A 12,224-nucleotide genomic window follows, 5' to 3' on the forward strand; every position below is an offset into this window, starting at 1 on the left:
AGGGTTGGGGTTCTGAGGGGGGCGGGGAGTGGAAGGGGCGGGGCTAGGGCAGGACAGGGGCGGGGCTCCTCCCGTCCTCTTTTTTCCGTGCTGAAATATGGTAACCCTATCTAATAGTAGCTCTAAAAACCGAACTCTAAAACTCTGAGGTAAGAGAAAGTGGACTGCTCTCCACCCTGTCTCAGGCCAGAGGGTGGTTCACCTGCTCAGCACAAGTTAGCCTCAAGGCAGAGCATGCGGGAGGGAGAGCGCATGTGCAGGCCGAATGGACACGGCTATCAAAGATCTCCAATCAGAGACACAGGGACACAGACACGCCTACAGTGGAGCACCCATAGGGACACATCTGAAAGAAGAAACCTGGGTTCTATCCTGGCTGACGGAGGAGAGTGGGTTCTCGTGGGTTAGAGCCAGGAGGCGAGTGTCTGGGAACAGTCTAGACTCCTGGGATCTATCCTGGCTCTGGGAGCGGAGTGTGGTTTGGGACGGGGCTGGGGTTTGGAGCCTGGACTCCTGGGTTCTGTTGTCCGTTCCTTTCAGGATGGATCCCTGGCTCACAGCCTGTCTCCGTGGGGTCACCACGCCCCACATGTCAAGGGCAGTTGCTCGCGACATGCAGCAATAGCTGCTGACCCTAATTCAGTGAGTAGCGCTTGGTGAGTGGAGTCCAGTGCCAGGAACCTCAAGTCCCCGATGGAGCCCAGGAACCCTTCACTGGATCCACGTGTGGAACCAAGCCAGGGATGGCTTCCCCACAGCCACCTGAGTATGAATCAGGCTCAGTGCCCTCCAGGGGGAAAGGCCTCATCTCCCATCCCTCTAACTTTGCAGCCCCCTAACCCAGCACAGTGGCCTGGAGCAAATGGTTCCTAGGGTAGATAGACTGCACTCCCCACACCTCCCCGTCTCCATCAGCCCCTCAATCCTCGACATCCCAGCCTTTGACCTCAGAACACCAGTTTTGATGCCTTGGTCAAGGTCCCGTGAGACCATGTGACGAAGTTTGGGATTTTTGTAGTGTTTTCCATTAATAGCGTGTGCACTCCTCAGTTTCCCTGTGTGCTGTATGTTTAACAAGGTGGTGGGAGAGGGTTTGTTGTTGCAGAGGATCAGGTGTGACCTTGCCTGGCAGCTGGGACCCCCAAATAATGGCCTGGAGAAGGGGAACCCTAACAACTGGTGACCTGGAGACTAAGAGGCCCACCCCAGCTTGGCAGTCAGCTGGTTCTGGCCAGTGGGAGGACAATGGGCTGAGGAGAGAGGACCCCGGTGACCCGACCAGCCAGTTCCAGCCAGAGGGGAACAAAGTACTGAAGAGAGAGGGACCCAGCGACCTGTTTACCTGGGATGGAAGACAAAGGACAGGGTGGAGCTGTTGGGGCCGGTGATATCAGATGCCCAGCTGGAAAGCGCAGGGTCTCTGGACTGGAGAGAGGGAGCAGGCAGAGCCCACCTGGATGCATAGGCGTGCGCACAGGGTGTGTCGTGTGTGCCCCGGCACACCCGAATGCCCTGAGCTCCGGCTGGGAAAGCTGCTCCTTCCCCCTCCCCTCCTCAGCTGTTTGCCAGGCAGGCTCAAATCAACTGCTTCCTGCCTCCCTGCTCCGCAGGGGCTGAGTGAGTCTCACACACACACAAAAGCCTTAGGGTTAGGTGTGGGCGGGAGTGCGGGGCTATCAGCAGCCGCACAGCCAGCCCCTGCTTGCTTAGGGCTGCCCCGCACCTCTTGGGCTGGTGGCCATGGCGTCCACGTGTATGGCTGCTCCCTGCCAGCCAGGCTCCACTCCGGCCACAACAGGCAGCAGGTGACCCAAGGGAGCCCAGCTAGGCCAGGGCTGGGTGCAGTGGGAGAAGCTCCAGATACCGGCAGGAGCCATGAGGGGGTGGGGGAAGAGAAGCCCCAGACGGGGCTGGAGCCACGTGGGGGGGAGGGAGTGGGGGTGGAGGAGAAGCCCGGACCCCGGCAGGAGCTGCATTGGGGGGGAGGGGAGAAGCCCGGACCCGAGCAGGAGCTGCACTGGGGGGAGAGGGGAGAAGAGGAGAAGCCTGGACCCTAGCAGGAGCTGCAGGGGGGGGGGGGGGGGGGGGGCCCCCGGGGGGGGGGGGGGAGGGGGCCGGGCCCCGGGCAGAAGGGTGGGTGGGATCCCCGTCTCGGGAGCCCCAGCCACCCTAGTGGCAAAAGTTGCAGGGCTGAAGCCCTGACCCCATGCTGTGTGGAGCTGGCCTGAGCCCCTCTGTCTCCCATCCCACCTGTGGAGCTGGGGCTGCATGCTTCTGGGGGCAGTGTTTGGCTCCGCGGGGAGGCTAGGACCCTCATCTCATGGTAAGGGGTCCAGGGCCAGGGGGGTTGGATAAGGGGTGGGGGCAGTCCGGGGACAGGGAGCAGGGTGGGTTGGCTAGGGGGTGGGATCCCGGGGGGGTGGTGGTTAGGGGCAGGGGGTCTCTGGAGGGGGCAGTCAGGGAGCAGGGGGTGTTGGATGGGGCATGGGAGTCCCACGGTCTGTCAGGGGGCAGGGGGTGGATAGGGGTCAGGGCAGTCAGGGGACAGGGAGCAAGGAAGGTCCTGGGGGGGCAATTGGGGGGGGTCTTTGGAGGTGGTGGTCAGGGGACAAGGAGCTGGGGGGGTTTTATGGGTCAGGAGTTCTGGGGGGGTGCCTGTCAGGGGGTGGGGAGCGGTTGGATAGGCATGGCAGTCCTGGGGGTCTGTCTAGGGGCAGGGATGTGGATAAGGGGCGGGGCAGTCAGGGGACAGGTAGGGGGTAGGGTCCTAGGGGGGCAGTCAGGGGACAAGGAGCAGGGAGGCTTAGATAGGGGGAAGGGTTCTGGGGGGCAGTTAAGGGCAGGGGTCCCAGGAGGTGGTAGTCAGGGGACAAGGAGCAGGGGGGGTTGGGGGTTCTGAGGGGGGCAGTCAGGGGTCGGGAAGTACGAGGGAGTGGATGGGGGCAGGATGGGGGTGGGGCTAGGGCAGGGTGGGGCTCCCTGGGTGCACACCCTAATGAAATGGGCTGGGCATGCCTATGCCTGGATGCAGGAGAGACTTAGATGTACTGTGCTGAGGGAGGCCAGGCCTGAGGGTCCTGAGAGTTTCCTGTGCTGTGTTCAGACACTCAGTAAACACTCCTGTTTTACACTGGCTGAGAGTTGCTTCGGTCTAGAGAACAGGGTGGCATTATTCCCTCTGGGAGTGGAGGCTCCAGGGGTCCAGAGCAAGTGGACTCCCTGAGGGGGCCCTTGGTGAGAGACAGGCGTGCTAAGGCTCAGAGAGGTGGAGGGGCTTAACCCCTGAGAGAGTGGACCCCCGAGAAGGGCTGTCACGCTGAAGGGGTTTCCCCCAGTGACCATATGGGGCCAAGAGTGGGCATGATCTGTGGGTCCATGACAGACCACTCCCCACATCAGCTGCAACCTCCCTGCCCCCATGGCCTACACTCCCCACACCACCCCGCTCCCATGCTGCCAGGCTCCCTTCCAGCCCCCCTTCCTGCACTCCCTCCATGCCACCCCTTTCCCCCCCTGTCGGCCTGAACTCCCCATGCTGTCCCCTCCACTACTGCCAGGCCCCCTCCCTGCCTCCCCGGCCTGCACTCCCCACACCACCCCCTCCCCTGCTGCCAGGATCCCTCTCCCCATCCCAGCCTGCGCTCCCCATGCCTCCCACTTCGCAAGCTGTTAGTGATCCCCCTCTACCTAACCCCATATTTCCCATCTCCCCCCACTCCCCACATCTATCACCCACATAGCCCCCTATCTGCTCCCTGACCCCACTGTGACAGTGCACCCCATATTCATCATAGTGCTGCTTATGATGTGATTATTGCATAATTATGATGCATTTTGTACAAAATGGGTCATGTGAGGTGTCATTGCAAAAGTTATGATTTGCCAAATATGATTATCCTATTTGTGGGCATGTATCATTTTTGTATCTGAAGTTTTGAATATTGACTATGAACTCGTATTTCAAATGTGCTTACTGTGGATAACCCCCACAGCTAGCCTTTCAGGTACAACAATGAAGAAGCTAGACAGTGCTAATGGTTCATCAACAAAGACAATGGACCATGGAAGAGCTTAGCCTTCCTGTGTGAACGTTTCAGCCAGCCTATGAGTAATGGATGCTATGACTCAGCAAGGCATGTAAGGGCATGTGACCAGGCCACATGATATTGAACGCCATTTTGGTACCTATATTTGTCTACAAACTGGAGTGGACTGAGTTTGGAAAAAAAGGTTCCCACTATATGTTAAAGTTATACAAGGCAGGGAGTGACATCAGCTCGTGGCCTCACTTCCCACACAAGGACACTCCTGGAAACACCTGGGAACAAAGACTGAATTGGGGGAAGTGCTGGTCCCAGGCTAAAGGGATTTTTAGCCAATGTATGGAAACTCAATTGACTGCTTGTATCATCAGTAAGGTTGAGAAATTGCCACTTCAAATATTATCCCTCTAGTATTTTAGACTTGGTAATCTGCTTTGATCTGTTTGCTATCACTTAAAATCTATCTTTCTGTATTTAATAAACATGTTTTATATTCTTATCTTTACCAGCAGGTTTTCAATGAAGTGGCTGGGAAAATCTCATCTCTGTAAACAAAGGCTGTTTCATATCTTTCCCACATCAAGGGGAAAGCAAACTATATTAATGAGCTTGCATTGTACAGTGCAAGATGGTATAATACTGGGTTTATACTCCAGTGAGGGTGAAAGGCTGGGGAGCTGAGAAATTGGCTGTTGTCTTCTGTCTGTCCTTGAGTGGCTTAGGTAAAGCACTCAGGTAGCTCAGTTGGGTGTGTGGTACCACCTGCTGTCAAGTTGGGTGATAACAGGGCCTGGAGAGGCTGGCTGAATCTCTACAAAGCAGTGTGAGAGAGGCCTGCCCAGCTGGTGGGTTGGGGGCACAGCGATTCCCACAGCTCCCAGGCTGCACCCTGGGGGTTGACAACCCATCACACTCATACCCCACCCCCACCTCTATCCCCCCCCCCCATGTCCCAAGTCCCCCCACCCCAGGAATCACACTGTGAGTGCAGGATGAAATCCAGTCTCTTTATTCCATGAACAGCCCCTACGGCACAGTGACGGGTGGGTCCCCAGGACCTGTCCAAGGATCGGAGGAGGAGGGGCCGGGAGCCACTCAGCTGTATTCCCTGAAGAGCCCAGAGTGGCTGGGTTGGGGTGATGGGTCCCCTGGGCCAGGGGGACTGAGGGGGACATGACATTGGGGAGCAGGATGCCATGGGGGGATGGCTGGCAGGCATGGGAGATATGGCTGGATGGCATGGGGGGTTATGGCACTGGGGGGCTGGATGGCATGGAAGGGTGGCTGGCATGGGAGGATATGGCACTGGGGGATATTGCATGGGGGGCTGGATGGCATAGGGGCAGCTGGTATCTCTGGTGTCAGTGCATGGAGGGGAGGGGGTAGAGTCTGCAGCACCCCTTGGAAGGCTGAGGGGGGCACTCACTAGCAAACCCCTCAGATGCCCTCTGTGGGGGTTGCTCCCCCAGATCTCAGCCCCTCCCCCCCATGATGGGAGGAGCTGTCTGAGTGCCAGGGACCTGGAGGAACCCTACCCCAGCCCTGCCTGCCATGCCTTGGCCATTGGGAGGGGATGGAGGGTGGGGGACTCAGGGGAGTCTGCTCTGGGAGTCCACGAAGCAGCCCCCTGGGGCAATGGGGTACATGCCATTTGCGAATGGAAACACGAGCTCCTTCAGGGAACGTGCCTGGGGTCCTGAAGGCTGCCATCATGTATGCCTGTCTCAGCCTCGGGGTGGGGCCTCAGGACCCATTGGCAGCCATCTTGGACATTTCCCCCATCTCCACGGTGCCTTGGGTGTGGCAAAGTTGGGACCCATTGGGCAGCCATCTTGGAGGCATCCCCCATCCTCTCATGTGGCTGGGACCATGGGATCCCAGTATGCAGGTGTCCTGGACACCACTTCGAGTCTGTCTCAGGCCTAGGAACCCACTGGGCGGCCAGCCTGGAGGCCTCACCCAAGTCCCTGAGAGGCTGATGCTTTGCGCTGGTAACCTGGGACCAGGCTGGAAGCTGTTTGGGGCTCTGATGCCCTTCCCTCCCCGTGTCCAGGATGCCCCACGTCAGGCCTCCGCTCCTCAGAACCAGAACGTGCTGGCAGTGAAGTAACCAAAACAACCTGAAGCGCGCAAAATGTGCAAACCAGAAAGCGCGAGTGCAGTGCCCAGAGGCGGGGGCCGGGGGCTGGAGCAGGCCGAGGCCAAGCTTTGCATTGCGTGAGCAGTGGCCATGTTGCTTCCCCCATCATGCATTGTGGCGGGGGCAGCCTCGCTCACCATGAGGCGAAGGGATGTGTCTAAAAGAGCGAGGTGCCCACTGCCCATCCCCCGTGGGGCTGGGAGAGTGAGCGCTAGGGTTCACAACAACATGCTTTGTTTGGGGCGACCCCAGGCGTGCAGGGTGCGTGGGGGAGCCAGCTGGGGGGCAATCTCTGGGGGGCGCCCCATCTCGAATCACTCCCCTCGTCCTTCATTCGTTCCTCGCCGTTACCTCAGGCCTGCAACAAACAATGTCACTCAAAACCAGGCCACCTTGACCACAGCCCCTGCAGCCAAAGGAGAACCTCGCTGCTGCTAGCAGTAGTGGGCTGTTATCCTCTCTGGGGTCCACCATGGGAGCAGGATGTGATGCTGTGTTACAACAAATTGTAGTTGAGATAGGGAAAGGAGTGGGGCCTAGTGGTTAGACTGGGAGCCAGGACTCCTGGGTGCTCTCCTGGCTCTGGGAGAGGAGTGGGGTCTAGTGGATAGAGCAGGGGGGGCTGGGTTCTCTCCTGGCTCTGGCCCGCAGGGCAGGGGCACAAAGCACAGCGCTAGGGTGGGTGCAGGGAGCTCTTGTGCCCCCACCAAGGAAGGGAGGGGCCATGGGGCTGGCGGAGGCAGTCGGTGCTGGGGTGGCAGCAAGGCAGAATCTGATGGGAGGATGCAGGGTAGCACCAAATCCTGTGGGTCAGGGCGACCCCCAGGGCTCCCGGCCGTCTGGGCTTACCCGCCACACGAGGTCCCCCAGGCTCGCGGACGGCCCCCAAGAACTATTCCGCCACCTGCACCCCGGCACAGTTCTCCTTGCTCTCCGACGTGATGGCCAGGTACTCGGAGCTGTGAAGAGACGGGGGTGAGGACAGCCTGCCACCCACTGCCTACCCTAGGGTTGCCAACTTTCTAATCGCACAAAACTGAACACCCTAGACCCACCCCTTCCTGAGGCCCTGCCCCCCGCTCACTACATTCCCCCTCCCTCCATGGCTCGCTCTCCCCCACCCTCACTCACATTCACTGGTCTGGGGCAGGGGGTTGGGGTGCAGGAGGGGGTGAGGGCTCTGGGCTGAGGATAAGGGTTTCAGGGTGCAGGAGGGGGCTGCGGGTTGCAGCAGGGGGTTGGGGTGCAGGGGGGATGAGGGCTCCATCTGGGGATGCAGGCTCTGGGGAGGTGCCAGGGATGTTTGGAGTGTAGGGGGGGGGCTCCAGGCTGGGAGGTGGGGCAGAGGGGTTCAGGGTATTGGAGGGAGCTCTGGGCTGGGGCAGGGAGTTGGGGTACGGGGGGGTGAGGGCTCCATTTGGGGGTGCGGGCTCTGGGGTGGAGCTGGGGATGAAGGGTTTGGGGTGCAGGAGGGGGCTCCAGGTTGGGGGGTGGCTCAGGGCTGGGGGTTGGGGCAGGGGGTTGGGGTGTGTGCTTACCTCCTGCGGCTCCCAGTCAGCAGCACAGTGGGGAGGCAAGGCAGGCTTCCTGCCTGTCCCGGCTCCGCGCTGCACCCCAGAAGTGGCCAGCAGGTCCAGTTTCTAGGCGGGGGGCAGCCAGGAGGCTCTGCGCGCTGCTCTCACCCGCAGGCACCACCCCACAGCTCCCATTGGCCATGGTTCCCACCCAATGGGAGTGCAGAAACAATCTGGGGGTGGGGGCAGCGCGTGGAGCCCCGTGGCCTCCCTGTCTAAGAGCCGGACCTGCTGGCTGCTTCCGGGGTGCAGCGTGCAGCCAGGACAGGTAGGGACTAGCCTGCCTTAGCCTTGTAGCACTGGACTTTTAACAGCCCGGTCGGCGGTGCTGACCAGAGCGCCAGGGTCCCTTTTCAACCGGGTGTTCCGGTCGAAAACTGGACACCTGGTCACCCTAGCACAGCCGGCCTGCCCCCCAGGCACTCCCCACCTGGGTCCTGCCCACCCCAGCCCCCACCTGCCCCTCTGAGCCCCCCCAGCTCCCTGCACTCACGCATTCTCCTGTGCAGCTGCCTCCGTGGCCGCCGCGATCTTCTTGTAGCAATAAATCATCTCAGCCACCAGCCAGATGGTGAGCACCACGATGAGCACATACATCATGATCTCTGACACGATGGATGCCATGTCCCGGTTCGCTGCGGGAGGGGAGAGGGTGAGACCCCCCCACAGCCCCCTCCTCTGCCCCAGCACCACTCCTTGCTGGAGAAGCCAGCTCAGCACCCAGCACCTCGCAGGTCTGGCAGGGCCCCGGCCCGGCAGACAGCCCAGTCTCAGCACCCCCTCCAGGAACCTGAGCTCTGTCTGCAATAGGACAGGTTCCCCTGGCTCCTGGGGGCTGCCCCAGACCCTCCCACCTCTGGCTGTCAGAAACTGACTTCTCCCAACACTGCCATGGCCGCCTGCCCAGTTCAGTCCCAATGGGCCTTTAGCCCCTTAGCTCTTCCCTGCCTGCTCCCCCCCCCCCCGCTGAATTTATGGGGCGCACACGGACCCTCCCAGCATGCTCTGGGAAGTAACCAAGCCCAGCTCTTCCCGCCCATCTCGGGAGCTCGGCCTGAGTGTCCCGCAGCCCCCTGCACCAGCCCAGGATGAGTGTACAGCCCCACTCCTCTGTGTGGCTCTACTCCTGGTGTGTACCTCCACCCCCATGTGTGTGGCTCCACCCCCTTGTGCCCTCATTCCCCGTGGGTATGGCCCCTTCCTCCATGTGTGTGGCCCTCTCCCCATGTGATTCAACCCCCCATGTATGTGCCTCCACTTCTGTGTACATGGTGCCACCCCCATACCTGGGCTGTCCCATGTGTGTAGCCCCACCCCAGTGAGTCAGACCCCCTCCCTCCATGTGGCCACAGCCCACATGTGTATGGCCCCAGCCTTGTGTGTGGCCTTGCCCTGATGTCTCTGGCCCCGCCCTCTGTAGGTAGCCCCACCCCTATGTGTTGACCTGCCCCCATTACTGTGACTTCCCTGTACCTGTGGCTCTGCCCCATGTACGTGGCACTAGGGCGACCAGAGGTCCTGATTTTATTGGGACAGTCCCGGTATTCAGGGCTTTGTCTTATATAGGAACCTCTTACCCCCCACCCTCTGGTCACCCTAGTGGCTCCACCCCTGCCCATGGCCCCACCCCCTGCCTGCGGCCCCACCCACTCACCCTTGTCCACCACCTCAACGTGGATGGTCTTGTTGATGACGATGTTGTAGACGTAGCCATCGAAGGTGAGGTTGCGGTCGACGCGGCACAGGTACTCGCCCGCCTGCGCGTAGGTCACGTTGGTCAGGAAGATGGACAGATCCTGCAGATCCCGTGTGTTCTTGCTGCCGTTCCACACCACCAGATCCTGGAACCGCTCGTCCACCACCTCCAGCAGCGCATCAGGGTCATAACGCAGGATCTGGGGGGAAGGAAGTCAGACGGCCGGCCATGCACTGCAGGGGACGCCTGTCCCAGACCACAGCCCCATGGGGGTCGCCTGCCACAGACCACAGCCCCATGGGGATCGCCTGTCCCGGACCAGACCCCCATGGGAGTCGCCTGCCACAGACCACAGCCCAACGGGGGAATGCCTGTCCCAGACCAGATCCCCATGGAAGACATCTGACCTGGACCAGACCCCCACGGGGTCGCCTGTCACAGACCATAGCCCCATGGGGGATGCCTGTCCCAGACCAGACTCCCCTGGGGTCGCCTGCCACAGACCACAGCCCAACGGGGGACACCTGTCCCAGACCAGACCCCCATGGAAGACATTTGTCCTGGACCAGACCCCCACGGGGGACGCCTGCCACAAACCACAGCCCCATGGGGGTCGCCTGCCCAGACCACAGCCCAACGGGGGATGCCTGTCCCAGACCAGACCCGCCTGGGGTCGCCTGCCACAGACCACAGCCCAACGGGGGATGCCTGTCCCAGACCAGACCCCCATGGAAGACATCTGTCCTGGACCAGACCCCCACACAGGATGCCCGTCAGGGACCAGACCCCCACGGGGGATGCCTGCCATGGACCAAAGCCCATGGGGGAAAGACATCTGTCCTGTCCTGCCACAAACCACAGCCCCACAGGGGACGCCTGCCACAGACCACAGCCCAACGGGGGACGCCTGTCCCACACCAGACCCCCATGGAAGACGTCTGTCCTGGACCAGACCCCCACGGGGGACGCCTGTCATGGACCAGATCCCCACAGGGTCACCTGCCACAGACCATAGCCCCATGGGGGATGCCTGTCCCAGACCAGACCCTGCCAGAGACCAGAACCCCATGAAGGGCAGCGGTGGTGTGCTGGGGACAGGACAGCAGCCTCAGCACTGTGGGTGAGATGAGGAGCTTGCATGGACGGGGCAGGCCAGGGGCTGGTGAGTCTCCGTGTAACTCGTCTGCACGACCTCGCAGGGCTGCTGGGACTCCGGCATTTCCCAGTAATCACCATTTGGGGCTCCCCATGCTGGGGTCAGCTGAGCACCTGGCGTGAAACATCTCAGGGAGTGGGATTGTGGGGGGCTCTCTGGGGTTACCCCACTGGGGGAGCTAGGAAAGTGGAAGCCAGGCTGACACCCTCATGTTCGTGGGCAGCTAGTGGGGCCAGCCCCATGGAGAGTGACCCCCCCCATGGCCCCACGGACAGTGACCCCCCTGGCCCCACAGCATCATAGGGAGTGACACCCCCCTTCCATATTCAGTGAAGGGAGACATGAGGCAGGATGGATGTGGTATCTGTTTTTCATAGGAGGTTCTAACCTCCTGGGAAGAGGATGGGGTCTACTGGTTAGAGCCGGGGGGCTGGGAACCAGGTCTCCTGGGTTCTATCCCCAGCGCTGAGTGGGGAGAGAAGTCTAGGGATTTGGGGATGAGGAGGTGGAGCATAGTGAGCAACCAGCAGAGAACAAGCCTTGTCTGCCTTCACCCAGCTCAGGGCAGCTGGTTAGTGACCTGGGCCTGTCTGGAACAGGCCAGTGCTGAGATGCAGCCACCTCTGGGGTGGGGCCCAGCCGCTGTCTAACAACACATGGGGTTGGACTGGGCAGTGAAGGAGGAGGCTGCGTGCAGGGGAAGCCACAGGGAGGAGAAGGGAAAGCCCTGGACAGGGACCTGATTCCCCCTCCTGTACCCCGTGCTCCCTCCAGTGCAGTCCAAACCCCCCAGCCAGCCCTCGCGCACCCTGGTGAAGGTCTCAGTGCCCTTCTCCCTGAAGTACCACTCCGTGTAGGCCTCGGCCGAGGTCTCGCTCCGCTTCTTGCAGGAAATGCAGAGGATCTTGAAGGTCATCCCAAAAACGGCCTCGGTGTGGGAGTCCACCTCCACGCAGCCGGCACAGCACGACGAAACTGAGGGGGGGAGGGTTTTAAAGGGTCACACACAGCCCCCTCCAGGCCCCACAGGAGCACCAGCCCCAGCCCCCCCCAAGCTGCATCCCCAAAACTGATCTGCACCGCCAGAACCACCCCAGCACTCCGCATCTGCACCCCATCATCACCTGATCTACACTCCCTCCACCAGCACCCCCAGATCTGCACATTCAGTACCCCCAGAACCACCCCCAGCCCCTGGGCTCCCCCATATGCTCCCCCTTCCCCTCCCTTCGCTCCAATCAGTTCTCGAGGGGCTGCACTGGTCCTGCTCCCTGGGGGAGCTGCAGGTCACTCTCCCAGCCGGAGAGGTGGGGATCAAGGCAAGGGCCTGGGAAAGCCACTGTTGGCTGGACAGAATCACATCTGCTCTGTGGGTGTGTCTGTCTGTGTCTGTGCGGGCCCCCAGCATGCACCAGATTACCTTGGGGCAGTGCACCAGCAGAGCTGCGGGTTGGCAGTGAGGAGCACCAGCAGAGGTGAGGGTGGAGCTCAGGGCTGGGCTAGCAGGGGACTGCAGGTCAGGAGTAAGAGGCACCGGCAGAGATGCAGGGAAGCCCAGGGCTGGGCTAGCAGGGGGCTGCGGGTCCGGAGTGAGGGGCACCGGCAGAGCTGAGGA

At 61.2% G+C, this 12,224-nt stretch overlaps 1 protein-coding gene across 1 annotated transcript in view; it reads right to left on the reverse strand.

Moving 5' to 3' along the window:
- Nucleotides 1-5,036: 5,036 nt before the first annotated feature.
- The window catches only part of SCN1B (sodium voltage-gated channel beta subunit 1), a 9,089-nt gene continuing 1,901 nt past the window's right edge, over nucleotides 5,037-12,224 (reverse strand). The window contains exons 2-6 of the mRNA XM_026659070.2: nucleotides 11,418-11,584; nucleotides 9,412-9,652; nucleotides 8,251-8,392; nucleotides 7,033-7,142; nucleotides 5,037-6,541 (exon numbers count right to left, since the gene is read on the reverse strand). Of these exons, the coding sequence (XP_026514855.1) occupies nucleotides 7,076-7,142; nucleotides 8,251-8,392; nucleotides 9,412-9,652; nucleotides 11,418-11,584 (617 nt within the window). The 3' untranslated portion in view covers nucleotides 5,037-6,541; nucleotides 7,033-7,075. The remainder of the gene's footprint in view (nucleotides 6,542-7,032; nucleotides 7,143-8,250; nucleotides 8,393-9,411; nucleotides 9,653-11,417; nucleotides 11,585-12,224) is intronic.

The sequence above is a fragment of the Terrapene carolina genome, unplaced genomic scaffold (assembly GCF_002925995.2).
Source record: "Terrapene carolina triunguis isolate 2854851 unplaced genomic scaffold, T_m_triunguis-2.0 Scaffold565, whole genome shotgun sequence".
In the NCBI taxonomy this organism is placed as follows: domain Eukaryota; kingdom Metazoa; phylum Chordata; order Testudines; family Emydidae; genus Terrapene; species Terrapene triunguis.